This window comes from Erythrolamprus reginae, chromosome 1 (assembly GCF_031021105.1).
Source record: "Erythrolamprus reginae isolate rEryReg1 chromosome 1, rEryReg1.hap1, whole genome shotgun sequence".
NCBI classification, from domain to species: domain Eukaryota; kingdom Metazoa; phylum Chordata; class Lepidosauria; order Squamata; family Dipsadidae; genus Erythrolamprus; species Erythrolamprus reginae.
In genome coordinates, this window is record NC_091950.1 from 321633074 (window position 1) to 321654352 (window position 21279).

General features: G+C 37.5%; 1 protein-coding gene across 4 annotated transcripts in view; it reads left to right on the forward strand.

Annotated features, from left to right (window-relative positions):
- PLEKHG1 (pleckstrin homology and RhoGEF domain containing G1) overlaps positions 1-21279 on the forward strand; it is a 133596-nt gene that overhangs the window by 93180 nt on the left and 19137 nt on the right. For all 4 annotated transcript variants that reach the window (XM_070733702.1, XM_070733703.1, XM_070733705.1 and 1 more), the window contains 8 exons: positions 1037-1106; positions 5466-5512; positions 7687-7837; positions 12931-13062; positions 14121-14303; positions 14961-15056; positions 15780-15866; positions 20519-20552. In XM_070733702.1, the coding sequence (XP_070589803.1) occupies positions 1037-1106; positions 5466-5512; positions 7687-7837; positions 12931-13062; positions 14121-14303; positions 14961-15056; positions 15780-15866; positions 20519-20552 (800 nt within the window). The remainder of the gene's footprint in view (positions 1-1036; positions 1107-5465; positions 5513-7686; positions 7838-12930; positions 13063-14120; positions 14304-14960; positions 15057-15779; positions 15867-20518; positions 20553-21279) is intronic.

Here is a 21279-nt window from a genome sequence, read left to right on the forward strand (position 1 = left end):
GGTTTCCCTTAGCATGATACAAAAACCCCATGGCTTAGCTTGTTTGTTCAAATGTAGTGTCAACTTTGAATTGAACCTGGCTGAAACCATCTTTTGCTGTTTCTTAGTTGCCACATTCTCAAGGGGTGGGGAGTAGATAAACTGTCTCATAGACAAAACAACGAGCCTTCCCGTGGGAACCAAGGCCATCCCAACAGGTGGTAGCTGAAGAAGGAGAGGAGGACCGGGGAGCATACCAACTGTTTTGATTGGGCAATGCGACTTGGGACACTTGGGGAAGGAAACAGTTACTCTTTTAATTATGGTATTGATGCAGAGAAACATCAGAATTGGTTTTCACTAGCCGTGCCGATATGATGTATCAAATAAATATGTTATTTGAGGGACCTGCCTGCTTTGGAATTTTGATTTCTTTGGATGCGTTACTTAGGAACGCTGACATGTAACCTATTGTAATGTACTTAACAAATTGTGTTCAAAGAAATCAAGGCTTAACATAAGTAAATCCACGGGAAAACCATTCAGTGCTAATAGGCAGAAAGACAACATGCAGCCTATTTATTATAAACCAGTTTTGTATGTGCTGCATGAAGCTATGTATCATTTTGCTTTCCCTTTCCTAGTATTAAAAAGAGAAAAATCCTTAAATGCTAAAGAGATGCAGAAAACTGTATATTGGTGTTGTGGGAGAAGGCAGCATTGCAATGATGCACGTGTGTTGTATATGTACATGTTTTTACAATCATTGTAAAACAGAGCCAGTAGTTCCTTTTTTAAAAAAAATCCTGATTAAGATAGCAGCTGAAGTAGGGGAACAGCGAGCAAGCTAAACAGACATTTATTCACATCATTAATGGAATTACAAAAAGAAAAGCTGATAAGAAACCTCTAATTACTTAGTATTATAGTAGGAAACAATGAATAGTGCTGTTTTATTTTAATAGAATCTTAAATGCAGTGCCAGTTTTAACAGTAGGTAGTATATATTGACGTATGATGATAATAATTGCAGTATTACACTTTCTTTTTGAACTAGTGAACTTCTGCAAGATTTGGAAAACTGTGAAAATGATCCTGTAGCTATAGCGGAATGTTTTGTTTCCAAAGTAAGTGATTATATTATCTTTTGATGCTAATAAGAACTTCAGTATTTTGCATTCTCAGAATATATAAATGCATCTATCTATCTATCTATCTATCTATCTATCTATCTATCTATCTATCTATCTATCTATCTATCTATCTATCTATCTATCTTAATCAATAATATTCACCACAAGTTTTCTGTTTCTTCTTTTCTTACTGTACTATATCTCTTCCTAGGAGTTTGCAAATATAAAAATGAATGTTACTAAATGCAGAATTGCAGGGATGAATATTTAACTCAGTGTGGATTTCTGCTATAAGGGTCAAATACAAAATATACTACAGATAGTCATTGACATATGACGACAATTGAGCCCAAAATTTCAGTTGCTAAGCAAGACGTTGAATGAGTTATGCCCTATTTTACATCCTTTTTTTGCTGTCACTGTTAAGTGAATCACTGTAGCTGTTAATTGAATCATATACAGTGATACCTCGTCTTATGAACCTCTCTTCATACTAACTTTTCGTGATATGAACCTGGTGTTCAAGATTTTTTTGCCTCTTCTTCCGAACTATTTTCACCTTACGAACCCGAGCTGCCACTGCTGGGATGCCCCGCCTCCAAACTTCCATTGCCAGCCAAAGCGCTGGGATTCCCCTGAGGCTCCCCTCGCTGGGAAACCCCGCCTCTGGACTTCCGTTGCCAGTCGAAGTGCTGGGATTCCCCTGAGCCTCCCCTCGCTTGGAAACCCCAGCTCCGGACTTCCGTTGCCAGCCGAAGTGCTGGGATTTCTCTTAGCCTCCCCTCGCTGGGATTCAAAGCAGCGCCGGCAAAAATGAAGAGAATCACAGCGAGGGGAGCCTCAGGGAAATCCCAGCAATGCAAGACGGGCGCTTCGGCTGACAACGAAGTCCGGAGGTGGGGTTTCCCAATGAGGGGAACCTCGGGGATTCCCTGTACTTCAGCTGGCAACAGAAGTCTGGAGGTTGGGTTTCCCAGTGGCGCAAGGCAAAAGGGGTGACTTTTGGGATGGGGTTGCACACATTATTTGCTTTTACATTGATTTCTATGGGGAAAATTGCTTTGGCTTATGAAACTTTCTACTTATGAACATGGTCACGGAACAAATTAAGTTCATAAGACGAAGTATCAGTGCAGTTCTTAAGAGAATCTGGCTTTCCCCATTGACTTTGCTTGTCAAAAGCCAGCTGGGAAGGTTACAAATAGTGACCACATGACTCTGGTACAACTCTCATAAATACATGACAGTTGCCAAAGACCAAATGATCACAAGACCGTCTCTCTGTCTCTCTCCCCCTCCCTCCCTCTCCCTCCTCCCACAATTGGCTTTTCCAATTGTAAAGTCAATGGCCCTGTGCATTATAGAAGCAGCAGTCTAGATTTTGTAATCAGAAATCTTTGACTCTTGCTTAAAATTGTTTCACAGTCTTTGATATGTTTATGTTTAGAAATAAGAGGACAGCTTTGTCCTTTCAGCTGATCACCACAGGGGAAAGCAGGCAAGTGCATGTAGTTTGGCTACTCATCCTCTCCTCTTTCTTCCCTTGATAAAGGGAGGTTTTATGCTTCACACAGTAGTTTCTATTGGCCAGTCATATTTATATCTAAAAAGAAATATATGTTGATTTGTAGTCAGTACCACTCTTGTTTTCATTACTGCATTTTGCTAAGGCTTGCATGAGTTGAGGGCTGCAGATTTATGGCTGTCTGTTGGCCACTGTCCATATTACTCAGTTCACCCTGAACATCAAAGAAGCCCTTTTAGGTACTGTATTCAGGAATATATGAAAGTAAAACTAGAAGTCCAGGTTTTAATGAAACCATAAATACCTTTTAATTCAAAGGTTGACAACTTTGTTTAGTGACCTGAATTCGGTATTCTTTTGCCCTGACTTATAGCCGCCTTCATTTTATAATTTGCAAGGCAAGGGCTGACAATATAATAATAGCACTACATTACAATGGCGATGGTAGCCAGAGTACAGCGTATTAGGTTAAGTTGTGCAACAAAATCCCATTGCTAGGTTGTTTGGTTTGCATTGGTAGAGTTACATAGTAAAGATGTGATTTTTAAAAAGGGCAGCACATAAATATTTTATTTTTTTGGATTATACAAGAAGTTGATTTTCTCTCTCATTTTGTGAGTTTTGTGAGTTTTGTGAACTCCAGTTGACTTGATAACTGAATCGTAACACTGGTACAGATGCCAGAAGACTGGTCATATGGTCTACTAATTTTTTTCCAATACTTTACTGTTATCTCCTATTAGCACTGCCTGATTGCAATAAATGTGTTATTCTGATACACCCACCCTTGATAGTGGTGCAGTTCCCGGCACCATTGGGTATTATGTTATATTTGATATTTGGTGATCACATGAAAAAGGAATACTGACAGTCTCACACAGCCAGTGCCAGAGGTCATCAAATGTTGGGCAGCCAGGCAAAAGGTTCTTGTTTATGGATGCTTCTGGACAAGTCATTTTCCAGTTTTTAATTTTTCAACAATCACTCATACAGAAATGCCAAGTATTAGTAATGGAATTGTTGCAGCAATTGAAACAAGCAGCTTGAAGGCTAAATGGTTCACAAAAAAATGGATAGCTTAAAATCCTTTTTTAAAAAAATCCAGCATTTTAAAATCAAGAAACAGATTAGTCATCCATCCTTTTGTATGATCCACAAATCTGCTCCTTCTGGTGCAGTTTCCAGGATGTAATTAGCCGATGTGATTTGCAAGAAATGTGTTATAGGAGTACAAATGTGGCTGTGTAATATTCAATGTCCGCTATTATTGATGCATTTTTATTGATGACTAGTTGAGATCATTTCTTAATTTTTTAAAAATTATTTCCAGTTTGGTAAAGTATGAGAATTCTTTAAAAAAAATGATGAAAAACAAAAGAGGGTGTAACCAATTTTTTAGAAAAAAAGGTAAAAGACCATTCATAGCCAATATTTGTGAATGTTCAGCATGGTTATATAGTGAACTAGATATTTTCTGCCTTTTGCTTATAAATGCTTGCTTATATAAAGATTAGGTTCAGCACTGAAATGCTCAGTTGGATGACACTGAAGAATCCCCAACTTAATATATTCAATAACTGGAAATGATTCTACCAGCTAATAACAGAGTGTAATGTCTCTGTTGCAAATTATGGTTAACATGATTATTACTTCATTGCAGGCAGTAGATTTCTGCAGTAGTTATTAGTTCAAAGCATATATGTAGACTGTGGTGTAAGCTTATTATGGCTCATGCCAATGGGGGCAGCTACATGAATTTGAAGTTTAAACCCAAAGATAAAATATCAGCAGTGGCTACATGGAATGTTTTTAAATTATTAGGTGAGTCATAGATTAAGACAGCTTTTTCAGCTGAATAGAATGTTTTTATTAACTGTGAAACACTATGCAAAAAAAGATAGGTATGCTATACACACTCAGATATTGTTTCACACAGAGAAATGCTCCATGAATGTTTATCCTTCTGTATGGCTGCTGCTCCCCAATCAGTTTTGACCAGTTTACACAATTTAAAGTAATTTTGGCCATTAAAACACATCTACAGCCACACATGAACAAGGGTAAAGTCAACAACCCTTGGTAGCACCTTTCTCGGTTGCAACCACGAATGCAAATTCTATCTCGGTTGTCATGAACATTGCAATCTTTCTGTTAATGCATATTAGCTACACTAGAATACATAAAATAATTGTACCAAGAGAAGATATTTAGGTGCGCTAGTGTTAATTAACCTGAGGATTTTAAAGGAATTGATTTAAGAGAATCTATACAGAAATAATGATCATCTATATATTTTACATAAAATTCTTAAATAAAATTTTAAGTTAATATAATTTAATTGTTACCTAAAAATTAAATAAAATTGTTTGTGGTTTTCCTTCCTGATGGATTTTTCTTCAAATTGCAAGGATGTAATTTAAAACATGATTTATAAAAGATACTTTAGTCTAAATGATATGATCCTTATGGTGGTGAGAGGTACTTTTCACAATTTAAAAAAAAATAATCTGATCAGTTGGTGGAATTTTATTTGTGGCTGAAAGTCATCTCTCATCTGCCTTTTTAACTCTTGGGGGGTGGGTGAAGGCCTTCAGTCACTCATTTTGAGACAGAATGGATTGGACTGGCTTTGAAAACATACATAATTTCTGGGACTGGCCAATATCATTTTATTGTGTCAGTGTACTGCCTTCTGTGCTCATTGCTGATTGATTTCTGGTTAGTTCAAGTTAAATCTAGTTAGTCATGTTATCTTATTTTTCTGTGGACTTTCTAGCAAATAGATGTTTCCAGGTTCTAAATAAACCTTTCCATTTGTTTATGTACAGAGTGAAGATTTCCACATATATACACAGTATTGTACCAATTATCCAAGGTAGGAGCAATTTGTGTGTGTGTGTGTGTGTGTGTGTGTGTGTGTGTGTGTGCCTGTGGGTAGATCTGTGTCTATATCACTCTGTTTCCCATTGTATATTTTCAAAAGGTAATATTTGTTAGGGCTGTAGAGCAGGAGTCACCAACCTTTTAAATCCCGGGGACCACTAATATGATCTGCCTAATGACTGGCTGGGTGGGTGTGGCTAGGTGGTCATATGACTGGGTGGGCGTGGTCACTCATAATTGAAGGGTACCTTGCCAGCCTCTACTCACCCCTCCCCTCATAGCCACTGTTGGCCTCCCCGCGTGGGCTCTTTAAGGCCCCAACAGGAAGCAGTTGTTGGAGATAAGCAGCCATCACAAGAAAGAGTTGGCAGAACAGTTCAGTTCAAATTGGATCTGATCAAGAGGCTCAGCAGAAGCACCTCATTAAGGACTATGAGCATAGGTTTTCCAAGCAAAGGGAATACCAGCGGGAGTGCAAGGACAGATATCGGCACCTGGAGTCTCAGCGAGCTGAGATGGTCAAACAGTTCCAGGCTATGATGCAGTCCCACTGGAACAAGGGCCTCCGGCTCTTCGCCACCAGCAGCACGTCCCTCCAGCCTTCATCCAAAGCCCCCACACCAGGAGATTAAAGTAAACAACAAGTCGGAATTTCTGTCCCCTTCCAACCCACACAAAAAGACCCCAAAGTGGGAGACTCTTTGCAGCAACACAAACATTCATTGCACGTATCTGTCCCAGGGGCTGTAGTTTGAGCATCCCTGATTTAATGAAATATAAAAAATGCAAATAATGTTTCTGTGGACCACCAAAATTTTCTCGCAATCAGTGGTCTGCAGACCACTAGTTGGTGACCGCTGCTGTAGAGCACTTTGGAACTGAAGGTAAACAGGTGCAGGGATCTTCATATTTAACATTGGTCTGTGCTTTCACATTTTTCCTTCTATAGCTGCTGCAGAATGCTTAGAAAAGCTATCCTTGGTTCCAGGAGGGGGCAGAGAGGCGAAACATTTATGGTCTCATGAATATACCTTTTTAACATTGAAATTCAAAGTCCTGAAGAAGCCAAATGAATGTTACCTTTTTACGTTGCTTAAAATTTGAAATGATCACAAATTAATCTCATAAAATATATGGAAACTATGGGGGGTGGGAATTGTAGAGAAGATGGATGCTCCTTTTCACAATGATGTCTGAACATACAAATATGCTAAGCCATTGTTTTGAGTACAAGAAGTTAGACACGGTTGACATACTTAGTAAATAGAATAATAATGAAATATCTGTGGGGTTATTTTCTAAGATTTGACACAATTGTTGATAAGCTGTTGCTTGGCATTCACCTGCATTTTATGCTCTCTAGTTAATAGCTAATTTATTTTAATTTGTTTTTAATAAATTTTGTAATTATGTGTCTTTATATATGTTTTAATTTTTTGTTGTGTTCACTCTGGGCCACCGAGAGTCAGGTATATGTGGTGGTTGGTTGGTTATATAAATTTAATGAGTGGATAAGTAAGTAAACAAATAACTGAATGATGAATGATAAGAATGTATTGTGGCAAATAGGATGAGTCTTTAAAGTAGCATTTATGTTAGATATTGTTTGATTCAACTATGGTGGCTTCTTAGGTCAATATCTTATAATTGTATGGGTGTTTCCATCTTTAAAATGTCTTCCTAATTTCCCCATCCTTCAACAAGTATGAATTAAGCTTCTGTACAGAAGATGATAGACAGTGTTTTTGTGAGGCACATAAAAAGGAGGGGGGGGGAGTTAAGATTCTTGTATTGATTTGCTTTTACAGACTTTTAAAAAAGAGATTTCTGCCTTATTTTCCCCAAAAGAGAGAAGAATTAGAATGGGGTGGTGATTTTCCCTGAGGCGATTCAGCAAAGATATGCTGGAATCTAATAATTCTTCTCATAAAAAGCAAATATAATAACTTTTTTCCTTCAAAATCCATTCTAAACAGAAAACAAATTTAGGAGAAGAAAGCCCTTGTTCGGATACTGTATGTCGACTGTCCCAAATCCACGTAGCTTATAAATTGCTGAACTGTCAGACTGAATAGCAAAAAAGCAAACATTTCCAATGAATTGGTAGTTTTCTGCATACTTAACAGGTTAACAATGTTCTGAAAGCTGTGTTTGTATGCTTTACAGGTCAGTGGCTGTACTCACCGAATGCATGAGGAACAAGTCCCTAGTCAAGTTTTTCAGAGAAAGACAAGAAGCTTTGCAACATTCTCTTCCTTTGGGATCCTATCTTTTAAAGCCTGTTCAAAGAATACTGAAATATCATTTACTTTTGCATGTAAGTAAAATGCTTTGTCAACAAACCTTTGTCTATGCTCTATTCAACCTAGAAAGGCTAAGTTTACACATCTATACTTTTAAAGAACTGTCTCTAAATTGACCACTTTCATTTCACACAGAAAGAAAACAAACCCTGATCTATAACGTGCTGAATTTGTACTGCTCACTTCCACTTTTACCCCCTGTTGCCTGAATTTTCTGAAAGGCCCAGTGTGGTCCGCGTCATTTACTCACAATGTTTGTAACCTCAGCTCATGCTGAGTTACTGGCATGTTTACAGTCTCCTAAGCCTTGTACAAAGAGTTCCACACAACATCTGAGAACTCCTGAAATAAAAGAGTAAACAAATATTTTCAGTACACTACTATTATTTTAGTTGCTTGCATAGTATTCCATCCTGTTTTTTTGCAGTAGCTTGGGAGATTGTCATTGAAAAATTATTGTAAATGGTAACATATAGGGCAGTGATGGTGAACCTTTTTTCCCTCGGGTGCCGGAAAAGTGTGCACTCATGCTATTGCTCATGCATGAGTGCCCACACCCATAATTCAATGCCTGGGGAGGGTGAAAACAGCTTCCCCAACCCCCTGGAGGCCAGAAACGGCCTGTTTCCCAACTTCTGGTGGGCCCAGTAGGCTCATGTTTTGCTCTCCCCAGGCTCCAAAGCCTTCCCTGGAGCTGAGAGAGGGTAATAACACCCTCCCCCATCACCCCAGAGGCTCGCCCGTGCCATAGGTTTGCCATCACTGATATAGGGTAAATGTGTATTTCTCTGCCTTAAAGCATGTGAGTATGCATTCAAAGAACAATGTTTTTGGCAGATACAGTGTTCCCTCGATTTTCGCGGGGGATACGTTCCGAGACCGCCCGCCAAAGTCGAATTTCCGCGAAGGAGAGATGCAGAAGTAAATACACTATTTTTGGCTATGAACAGTATCACAAGCCTTTCCTTAACACTTTAAGCCCCTAAATTGCAATTTCCCATTCCCTTAGCAACCATTTAGATTATTACCATGTTTATTTATTAAAGTTTATTTTTAAAAAAATTATTAAAGGCAGACAAAAGTTTGATGATGACATATGACGTCATCAGGTGGGAAAAACCATGGTATACGGAAAAAACCCGCAAAAGTATTTTTAATTAATATACAGTAGAACATCGACATACGAGCTGCTCCACATGCGAGTATTCCGAAATACGAGCCGCGACGAGAGCGAAATTTCTGTTCGACACCCGAGCTCAAATTCGGGATACGAGCCGAACTTCCGCTCTAGTTGGCTTCCGGTTTTCTCGGCGCGAAAAAAAGTCTCGTCTCGGTGGTGTCGGTGTTTAGAGCGAGTACTGTATAGACTTTTGTGCATGGCTCCCAAAAAAATGTCCAGTAGTGCAAAGGCCGCTGAGAAGAAGAAGATGATGATGATATCCATAGAAGCGAAGCAGGAGATAATTAATTTGCATGATAAAGGGACTCGTGTTATTGAACTTGCGAGGATGTTCAAACGCAGTACGTCCACCATTTGTACAATCCTGAAGCAGAAGGACATCCTTAAAGGTGTTAAAGCAGCAAAAGGTGCGACGATAGTTTCTCAACTTAGGATGTCTGTTCATGAAGAGATGGAGAGGTTATTGTTACTTTGGATAAAAGAAAAGGAGCTGGCCGGAGATACAATAACAGAGGCGATCATCAGCGAGAAGGCTCGTGCGATATTCTCTGACCTAAAGAAAAATGAACCATCCTCGTTGGGAGATCCAGATGAGTTCAAGGCAAGTCATGGGTGGTTTGACAGGTTCAGAAAAAGAAGTGGCATTCACTCAGTAGTTAGGCATGGGGAGGCAGCGAGTGCAGACATCAAGGCAGCGGAGGAGTTTGTTATGCGTTTTGCTAGCCTGGTTGAAAAAGAAGGCTATGTCTCTCAACAGATATTTAACTGTGATGAGACTGGGCTGTTTTGGAAGAAAATGCCCCGTAGGACTTTCATTACTGCCAAGGAAAAGTGCATGCCAGGACATAAGCCCATGAAGGACCGTCTAACCCTTGCATTGTGTGCAAATGCGTCGGGTGACTGTAAAGTAAAGCCACTTCTCGTGTACCATTCTGAGAATCCTCGCGCGTTCAAGACGCACAAAATCCTAAAGGAAAAACTCCATGTCATGTGGCGCTCCAATGCAAGGGCATGGGTAACGAGGCAGTTCTTCGTGGACTGGGTAAATCTTGTTTTTGGTCCTACGGTGAAGAAATATCTTTTGACTAATAAACTCCCCCTACATGCCTTACTGCTGCTCGACAATGCTCCAGGCCACCCACCCACTCTTCAAGAGGACATCCTTCAAGAATTTCAGTTTGTAAAGGTTTTCTTCCTCCCGCCCAACACGACTTCAATCCTGCAACCAATGGATCAGCAGGTCATAGCTAACTTCAAGAGGCTGTACACGAAGCATCTGTTCCGGCGATGTTTTGACGTAACAGAGAACACCAACTTGACACTGCGTGAGTTTTGGAAGGATCATTTTAATATCGTTTCTTGCCTTAGCATCATTGACCTTGCCTGGCAAGAAGTGTCAAGGCGAAACTTGAACTTGGCATGGAAGAAGTTGTGGCCTGCTGCTGTTGCACCAAGGGACTCTGCTGAGCCCAAGGGCGAGACCGAGGACGTCACCGAGACTGACACCCCGTTGGAGGAGATTGTGTCACTCGGTAAGTGTATGGGTCTGGAGGTAGACGAGGGTGACATCAATGAGCTTGTCGAAGAGCATGAAGAACCGCTCTCTACAGAGGACCTGAAGGTGCTCCATGAGATGCAACAGACGGAGATGACCCAAGAGATGAGCAGCAGTGAGGAAGAGGTACAGGAACCACAGGAAGTCATTCCTACCAGTGAAATAAAAGCGATGCTAGCGCAGTGGGAGAGCGTTGTTAGTTTCATCGAAAAAAATCACCCAGAGAAAGTAGCCACGAATCGTTCAGCAGCACTTTTCAATGACACCTCATTGACTCACTTTCGCAACATTTTGAAAAGCAGACAAAAGCAGATGTCATTGGATAAATTTCTTATGAAAAGAGCTGCTCCAAGTGAAAGTGCAGCCAAAAAGGCAAAAACAGATGATTAGGCTACTGTGTACATATGTAAATTTAAAAGTTTAAGAAAGTTTACAAGTTAAGTCTAAGAAACTTTATTATTCATTTATATGTACATGTACATTTCTTCATTAAAAACATGTCTTTCTGCATAATTTAGACTAACTTTGTGAGTTTTTTGAGGGCTGGAACCAATTAAAATTATTTACATTAATTCCTATGGGGAAAAGTCGTTCGAGATACAAGTTGATCGACTTACGAGCCCAGGTCCGGAACGAATTAAACTCGTATGTCGAGGTTCTACTGTATTTGAAAAACTGTGGTATAGACTTTTTGTGAAGTTCGAACCCGCGAAAATTGAGGGAACACTGTATATTAATTACCCCTTCAGTTTACCATTTAAATTTTTTCAAAAATCTGGGCTTATTTTTAATTATTTTATCGTATGCTTCCTATTAAGAAATTAAGTATAATTCAAAACCCGGACATATAAATTTGGAATATATGTTTCCAATATCTGCCATGCCTAATTCTCAATGTAATTATCCCACTAAAGTTTCATAGCAGGGATTTATATGCAAGAAAACTGCATCCAAATATTAAATGACTGATTCATAATGTGTCCATAAATGTCCATAAATACGATCCAGGCAGCTGTCAGTATAATGCCGCTGAGTGATGAAGTGATAACTAGCCAAGGCCAAATGCATTTCCTTATAATACTGTCTCCAGACTGCTACTTTTAACTCAGAAAGATTGAAATAAACTAATAAGAATTAAGGGTGTATAACTATTTAAATATTAATTAAATTAAAAACAAATGATATTTTGTTTAGGTTCCACCCATTTTCTGCAACATATCTTGGCTCAACAATTCAAATGCTAGTTGGTGCCCTTGACCTGAAAATACTCTAAGGCATGTCTGTACATTATTAAAGGATTTACGAATTAAAACACAACCTATTATCTGTGAAGAGCAGTTAACTGAGGGCAAAATAACCTCCTCCTTGATGCTTCCCACCAAGGATTGTGTAACAAGGATATTTCTCACATAAAATTGTCTATTGATCTGTGTTCAGCTTGGCAGTCACACGTTGCACATACTTTACATAAGCTGGCATGCTTGTTGTGTCTCGCTAAGATCACTGATATCAAAGGGAACATTATTGTGTTTAAGCACTTTTTGAGCCTACCCAACAGATAATTATAATATTTTCCCAGCCAACTAAGCTACCTCTTATCTAGCAACTGTAATTATTTGTAGTAGTTTCATGGTTGTCAGTTCCCTCAGAAGATCCCAATGTTCATTCTAAACAGGCTCAATGATAAGAGATTAAATTTACATGTGACAAAATTGCAATCGCTTGTTACTTAATTCCTGTGTATTCAAGATTCTGTTTTGATTTTGGTGGAAAATAGGAATTAGGCCAGAAAGTTCGAAGAAAGAAATAATTCTCAGGTCCCAATATATTGTGGGTTTTACTGTTTGAACACACTGATCATAGACACACATAGACACTCCTATATAGTCTAGTCTGGCCAAGAATATTTTGATACAATTATTTAGGATTACAAAGGGGTACAAAACAACCATTCCTATCTTTCATAGGTTGCAATATCATCGGTTTCTTCCTGACCTATCAAAGAACACCTTCATTTCAGCAGCTCCACTTTTCTATTTATATCTTCAATATAAAACCATACAGTCCCACTTAAAGAATATCAAACCAGGAGAAATATGGAGAGGAAGAAAGGCTTGAGAGAAATGGGTTATACCCTTCAAATGATTTCTAGTCAGGAACTGGAGCTAAGGAATCTTTTTTATATAGTCTACTACACTGTTAGAGTTGAAATCTTCAGGATACTACAACTTGAACTTGAAAATACAGAGTATTAATTGCATTTCTCAGTCAATCCTTCTGGATTGGGCAGCGTAGAAGTCGGAGAGAGAGAGATCTTTTTTTCAGATGTTTAAGTGTTATAAACAACGCACTCTTCAATTGATTCTTAACAGGAGATAGAAAACCATCTTGACAAGGACACTGAAGGTTATGATGTTGTGTTAGATGCCATCGATACAATGCAGAGAGTGGCATGGCACATCAATGATATGAAGAGGAAGCATGAACATGCCATTAGATTACAGGTGAGTTAAAATGCATCCTTCATCAACTACACTGCTCAAAAAAAAAAAAAGGAACACTTAAACAACACAATATAACTCCAAGTAAACCAAACTTCCTTGAAATCAAACTGTCCACTTAGGAAGCAACACTGAATGACAATCAATTTCACATACTGTTGTGCATATTCAACTTTGTACAGAACAAAGTATTCAATGAAAATATTTCATTCATTCAGATCTAGAATGTATTTGAGTGTTCCCTTTATTTTTTTGAGCATATATATTCTGCCTTTTGTTGGGGTTTTGTTTCATATGCTTTTGACAAATGTTTGACACATTGAAAAGATTATTGTTTTTAGCATTTCGAACATAAAAATGCTCACTTGCTGAACCATTTCCAAAGCAATATTTAACATGAATTTGATTTAGTCATATAAGTTTCTTCAAAGCTGGAATGACAATTGTATAGAAATGTTGCTTCAACAATAGACTGTAGAAAATATCTCCTCGAACAGAGCCCAAAGTTTAATTATTCCTGTTTTGTGCACTGTTTTGGGGGTCTTAATAATTACACATGACCCTCAGTTAATGACAATAATTGGGACCAGAACGTTTGTCACTAAGCAATATAGTCATAAAAAATTGCACTTATGTGAAGTCTTCTTTTAACAACCTGCACAATCCTTACTGGATTGCTGGAACTGACATCTCTAAGTGGCACAATCACATTAAGAACGTGATTGTGCCACTTAGAGATGGCAGTTCCAGCAGTCCAGTAAAGATTGTGCGGGTTGTTAAAAGAGGACTTCACATAAGTGCAATTTTTTATTTCCTGACAGCTTCTCCATTGAGTCCCTGGAGAGGGGCGGCATACAAATCCAATTAATAAATAAAATCATGTGACTGTGGGAAAGCTGTGCCAGCCAGAACTTTGCAAATTGGTCTTAACTACCACTGAACTATTGCTAAACAAGGATTAAATCAGAACAAACTCTAAACGTTTAGATTAGAAAATAATTATTTTAAGAGATTCTAGCGCAGTCTGTTTTTAATGTGCTGCACCCTGCCCTCTCTTTCAGGAAATACAAAGCTTACTTACAAACTGGAAAGGCCCAGACCTTGCGAGCTATGGAGAATTGGTGCTAGAAGGAACCTTTCGCATCCAGAGAGCCAAAAATGAACGCACCTTGTTTCTCTTTGATAAGCTGCTGCTTATTACAAAGAAGAGAGAGGAGACATTTACTTACAAGGCTCATATCTTGGTATGGCAGTTGGGGAAAGATTAAGGGAGTATTGGGTGTGTATCCTACAAGGGAGTGGAAGTGGGATATTTCACTAAACCTTATTGTTTCTTTATTAGAGTTTCTTGGTTTTCTTTTCCTTTTCCTTCTCTTTTGTAAGTTTTCAGCAGAGACAAAAAATACAAGTTCCCTATAGTGTAAACATAGAACCAATTTAAACACAGCAATAAATAAAAATAATTGTCCTTATCTATTTATTTTTTTTAAAATCATTCTGACATATGTATAAGGATAGAGTCTGTTTAAGAATGAGATCTATTGTTTAGTCAGTCCTTCAGCTTTTAAAAATCATTTGCTGTTTCCTTTCCCCCTTTCCTGGTTCTGACTTCATCCTTTTAATTCTTTGTTTTTCCTTTATTGCTTTTTTTTCTGAACCTTTCTCAGAATAACTCTGAACAATTAGTTGTTATCAAAACCCTCCACAGTTGCTCTGCTTATCAGTTTTCTTTGCTTTTAATGGTTTGCTTCTTACCTTTGCCTGGCCTCTTTTTTTCCCCATCTGGCCAACTTGGTACATTTCTAAACATTCCACAATTTAATTAACATTAAAAAAAAGAGTCTATCAGATTTTTTTCCTTCTGCATCTCTTGGAACTGATGGTTTTTGTTTTTGTTATAGTGCGGCAATCTTATGCTGGTAGAAGTAATACCGAAAGAACCTCTTAGCTTCAGCGTCTTCCATTATAAAAATCCCAAGATGCAGCATACTGTTCAGGTATTTTAAAATCACTGTAGACGGAATATATTAATAAATAATTAAATATTCATTAAATATAATATTAAATCTGAATTTTTCATAATTACATATTCTATGAAGCAGCACTATAGTTAAAGTCATAGATTTAATTCTTTATACCTACATGTAGTTCCTATTTTTTATTATCTAGATTCTTTTTTTCCTTTTTCCTTTCTTTTGGAGAGAAATATGTGATTCTACTTTAATGTATAAAGTTTAGGTTTTATAATAAAAGGCAAGGTAAAAATCAAATTTCTCTGCAATTATATGGAGAGATGGTTTGTCATTGCCTTTTTTTCTGCATGTATTTTAAATTTATCTGTCCAGTTTGCAATCCTGAGACTGTTCGTCGATCTCTCATCCAATTTATTAATTAGAGCCCATCCTGTACAACTTTCTGACACCAGCATTGATTGTTTGCAGGTTACCACTTAGCTGAATCCATTTTTATCAGAGATAGAAAAATATGGATGTATTTTCAAACTAGTATTGTGGTAGATGGTGAACATTGTGTAACTTTGTGGTTGTACACTGTGCTTTAGTTTTGACAAACAAGAAAATTCTAATCGTTTTTTGAAAAAGAGCCAGCTTTTCAATTTGAAGTTAGCTCTTTTCCGCATTCCGATATCTTTTATCAATTTTTTTCCTTCTGGTATTTCAAGAACTATATTTTTTTCTAACTGTCTTGTCCTTTTGAAATAGGCAAAATCACAGCAAGATAAACGCCTTTGGATTCTTCATTTGAAAAGATTAATTCTAGAAAACCATCCTGCTAAAATTCCAGCTAAGGTAAAACCTTTTTATCATTTTTTAAAAAAGAAGTGTTATGTCCTTGAGTTTTTACTCAGGTCCACTCTCTACATAGGGTGCATGATGCCTTCTGATTGGCTACCTGTTTGACAGTTCACTATATAAGGAGCTGTCAAACAGGACTTATTCGTTGCCATCAGCTGAGAGTGCGCATGTGTTTAGCTGTCATGTATTGGCAACCTGTTACCTATTTCTATGAAATAAAGAAAACTGTTAGCAGAGAAGCCTGGCTTGCCTCAATCATTGATCCACCATTCTGGGAATGGAACAGAAAGCTTTTCATTTTTCTCTTGAAGAAACATCTGTACAGCCATGTCATTACATATAGTTCCAAAAAAATTTAGCATCAATTTAATATTCCTTTGGATCAGGTCACTTCAGTTTTGCCTTTCAAAATATTATTCTATTACTTTATTATGATAATTGCTCTACCTAATTTATGATGAGCAAAATATATTATTAAAATATTTACAGAGAACAGGACAGGGATAGGATGGAGAGCATGATTTCTTTTCAATCTCTTTTCTACTTGTTATCATAGCAAGCATCTGAAATAGTGAAGGAAAGATAGTGGATCTGTGTTACATTGTTGTGCATTTGAATGCAATGGGAAGAACAGGGTGGGCTACCTGTATTTTTCTCGGTGTCATGTGACTGGGAGGGACTTAGAAAGAAGTACTTGATTATTTTTTGAGCTAAAATCTCACTCCCCTTCCACCTAATGCACTGGGGAACATTTTCTGCATTTTCACATTGTTGTTGACGGTCTAAACTGGACCATTTTCAAACTCGTTGCCTTCACCCGTCACCCCAGACTTATTTATTTATTTATTCGTTCATTCGTTTGTTCGTTTGTTCGTTCATTCATTCATTGGATTTGTATGCCGTCCCTCTCCGGAGACTCGGGGCGGCTAACAGCAATAATAAGACAGCGTATAACAATAATCCAATACTAAAAACAATTAAAACCCATTATAATAAAAAACCAAACATACATACAGACATACCATGCATAAAATTGTGAAGGCCTAGGGGGAAAGGGTATCTCAATTCCCCCATGCCTGGCGGCAGAGGTGGGTTTTAAGTAGCTTACGATTTGGTCCCTTCTTTGCTAATAGATCTCTCTAGACCCTCTTAGTACAATTTATTTCCAAGGATATATTGAGATGGAAAGAATAAAAATGAAGTAGGTATTAATTCATCTAGGTCAGTATTTTATTTATTTATTTATTTATTTATTTATTTATTTATTTATTATTTAGATTTGTATGCCGCCCCTCAGCTGTTTCAATTGGGAGTGTGTTTCCCTGTCATATTCAGAGGTGTCTATATTTCTCTACTGTTCTGCGTGCCAGTAGTGGTCTTCCAAGGACCATCTTTTCATTACCAATCTATTTTTGCAATTCTGGATGAAATGCAGACTGTTTTTCACTCACTAAACATACTGCGAAGTGAATGCAGTTTGAATAGTTGTAGATTTATTCTGTACTGAACCAGTAATAATATTTTTCCTACAAAACTACCCAAAGCTTTCCCCGGAAGCTTTCTGTCTCCAGAAGAAGAAAATCTCCTCTCTTTTTTCACCAATTTGTATTCTATTCTCCTATCTTTCATTTGGCTTTAACTTCTGTTTACTTTACTGCTGCTATTTCAGCCAAGCAATACTGAGACATAAGAAGCAGCATATTCACTGAAGAGGTCTGTCTCTAGGCCTATAATACTTAAATAGCCTAGAGTCTTTTCTTTGGCAATACATACACCAAGCAATCCTTGGAAGCTTGTCCATGTCATATTATTTAGTTTTTTAGTATTTTTATCTTGCTTTTCTATAATGGAAAAATGCTCTCTGGTAACAAACAAGAAGAATAAGTTTTTACTAAGCCAAGTGGAAGGTGTACAGGTCTTGGAAGGATATATTCCAGGAAATGAAAGAGTGATTTAAAGTGATTTAAGTATAAATTCTACACTGCATACAACAAAATCTGAAATGACTGAGTTGTCCAAAATCTGGAGAGGGAAAGAGACATGTTTCTATTTCTTACCAGTTACACACACACACACACACACACACACACACACTTTTGTAGTAACCCTATCTTCATTATTACATTTTTAAATTAATCCTTTTTTAAGGATGGAAGAAAGGATAAGTTGATAAATTCTTAGCTGAACTAGGATATGATTCCATTTCTTTTCCCTGAAAGTCATTTTTTTCCAGTTGTTGAATTGATCCATCGGCATATTGATTAAAGAACTTTGGATATATTTACTACTTTTCCATATCGGAGGCCCTTCAACTTGTTTTAAAAAGGGCATCTGCTTTTTTGCTGATGTTTTTCACCCAGATTTGATGCAGGCTATCACAATGTATCTTAATCTTTCTAAATCTTATTCTAATCCTCAACTTCTTTTCAGAAGGAATGATCGTATTAGATAGGTGATGGTACAGGCTGCGCATTTGAATTTCATGAGCAGGACTCAGAATTGAATCAACACAGAATGTTTATTTGTGCACCTCAAATATATTGACCCAGATGTTGTCACATTTGTTCTCTGACAAATGGCATTTCCTAGGACACAATGAGGAGGCACTGAATATCAATAGCAATAGCAGTTAAACTTATATTCCACTTCATAGTGCTTTATAACCTTCTCTAAGCAGTTTACAGAATCAGCATATTGATCCCAACAACCTGACCTCATTTTACTGACCTCGGAAGGATAGAAGGCCAATTCAACCTTGAATGGTTCAGAATCGAACTCCTGGAGTGAGCAGTGAGTTAGCCCTGCAATACTACATTCTAACCACTGCACTACCATGGCTCTGAAACAATAGAGATGAAATTAATAATGATGCCAAAACATGTATTAGAAAAATGAATTCATAATTAGATATACTTATGTGCATGCTGTACAACTGTAAGACTTGTATGGTCTACGACTGATGGCGAACCTTTTTTCCCTCAGGTGCCAAAAGCACATGTGCACACTCTATTGTGACTGTGTGAGTGCCCATGCCCATTATTCAGTGCCTGGGGAGGGTGAAAATTGCCTCCCCTGCCAACCCGGAGGCCCTCTGGAGGCCAGAAACAGCCCATTTCTCAATTTCTAGTGGGCCTGGTAGGCCCGTTTTTCACCCTCCTCAGGTTCCAGAGGATTCCCTGGAACCTGGGGTGGGCAAAAACGCCTTCCCCCATCCTCCCGGAGGCCCTCTAAAAAGGCCTTCCCAGAGCCTCCATATGAGCCAAAAATCAGCTGGCCAGCGTGCACATGCGTGCTGGAACTGAGCTAGGGCAACGGTTTGCGGGCTGGCAGATATGGATCCTCATGACACCTTTGGCATCCGTGCCATAGGTTCGCCATTGCTTGTCTATATGGAAACTATGGTATTTTGAAAGCAACTGTATTTTTAAAAATGTATTTTACTTCTTAATACCTCAAATTTAAAATTAAATATAAATTTAATAAATAAAAATAAATAAATTGCTCAGCTTCTCCAGATAATAATAAACTATAAAGTCTATCATTTCTGACTATCCACTAGTTTGTTGGTTGTGAGATGACTGAGTTTACGGTATTTAAAGGACCACCCATACCTGGTACATGCCATCATTTTCATAAACCAAATGTTAGCGTATAATTTTGGAGTGAGATAATATTTTGTACAGAAAATAATAAAGGGTTTTTATGAAGTTGCCGTGGTGATAGGTTGGTTTTTTCATTTGAGGTTGTACACTTGCTACACCTAGTGGGCAATAGCTGAAGTGCTCCCTTAATCTTGCAGATTTGTTTATATACAATCTTGCAGTGTAAAAACAACGTAGAATTCATTTTTCCCATCAACATGTTTTTTATTTTATACACACACACAGGATAAAGCAAAATGCAGGTTTGGCTGGTTATACGACTCCATTTATCAATCAACTATATCCTGTTGTAGGATTAAGAATAACATTAATAGAGAAGATTTATTCAGATAGTACAGTAACATAAGTGTGAGATTTCCAGTCCAGATCCTAGTTAAGAATGTTTATATATGTCCATGCATGAAGAAGCAGTTGCTGGAAAACCATTGGATGAGATTGAGAGAGAAATTCTGCTCTCCTTGACAGCAATGTCTTTCTAGGTCGTTTTTTATATTTTTTTTTACTATAGTTCACAAATAAGACTGATTGATCGGAAAATAGTCATGAATGAAGCGTTTGAGGTGCAGGGAAGGAGCAAAAAGGGATTACAACCCTTATGACTAAAAGCATAGCTCTAAATTACATATTAGTTTATTGAACACTGTGTTGGGGCATACATATTTGTCAAGGTTAATCTATGGTTTATCAGAGTCAGAAATTTATATTATGATTATATTCTGCTTTTCCTCCTAGACCAAAAATGCAATGTGATCTAATCAATCTTAAAAGTTATCACATTATTGTATCATAACTGGGTAGGGATTTAAACTGGATTGTCATTATCCCTTAACAATCTTGTGATAATTCAATTTTTGCTAATTGATCTTTCAATTCAATATCTCTATCACAATTTCAAATTTTGTTAATAGCTTTGAAAACCTGCGAGAACAGGGAAGGCATGGTATAAATCAAATAAATAATTAATATCCAATATTTCTTTTTCAGGCCAAGCAAGCAATTCTTGAAATGGATGCAGTTTGTAAGTATGTCTTGTTTAAATAATTAAAGTAGCGTTGCTATTCCTAAAGCTGAGAAATAAATATTGAAAGATGAAGATAGTTAATCAACATAGTTGATGCTAGCTGTCACTAGGTTTCTGGGGGCTGGGTAAGGTCTGTTGAATAACTATGTGAGACTCGTGTACATCTCCCTTAAAATGTTGCTATTATGCAAACTTACAAATGATAAGTGGCTCATCCTGTTTCCAGACAATGTGACTTTTGTAGGTATTCTGTTTGCAGTGTAGGCCTGCAAGTTGTTTAGCTGCCCATGTAGCATCACAAAACTCCCACAAGCAGATATTTTACATGAACTTCAAATGCCTGTTAGCATATTTTTTTTATTTTTTATTTATTTTTTTATTTATTTTTTTATTTATTAGATTTGTATGCTGCCCCTCTCTGCAGACTCAGGGCGGCTTTCTTTTTAACTTCCTCTTATATACAATAAAAGATTCTCGGTGGATGGGTGCATATTATCTGTCTCTATACCTATGGAGAGCAGTAATTTTTTTGCACAAAATATAGTTTAGACACATTGTGCTTCCTGAGAAATAAGGACAGATTACAGATATTCTTAACCCAATTTACTTTTCCCTGTAGATTAAATTTACTGAAGACCCTTTTAAATAATATTTTTGGTATTCTTGTATTGATGTGTCTACGATCTATTTTCCACTTTGTTGCATAATTCTCTCTCTCTCCCTC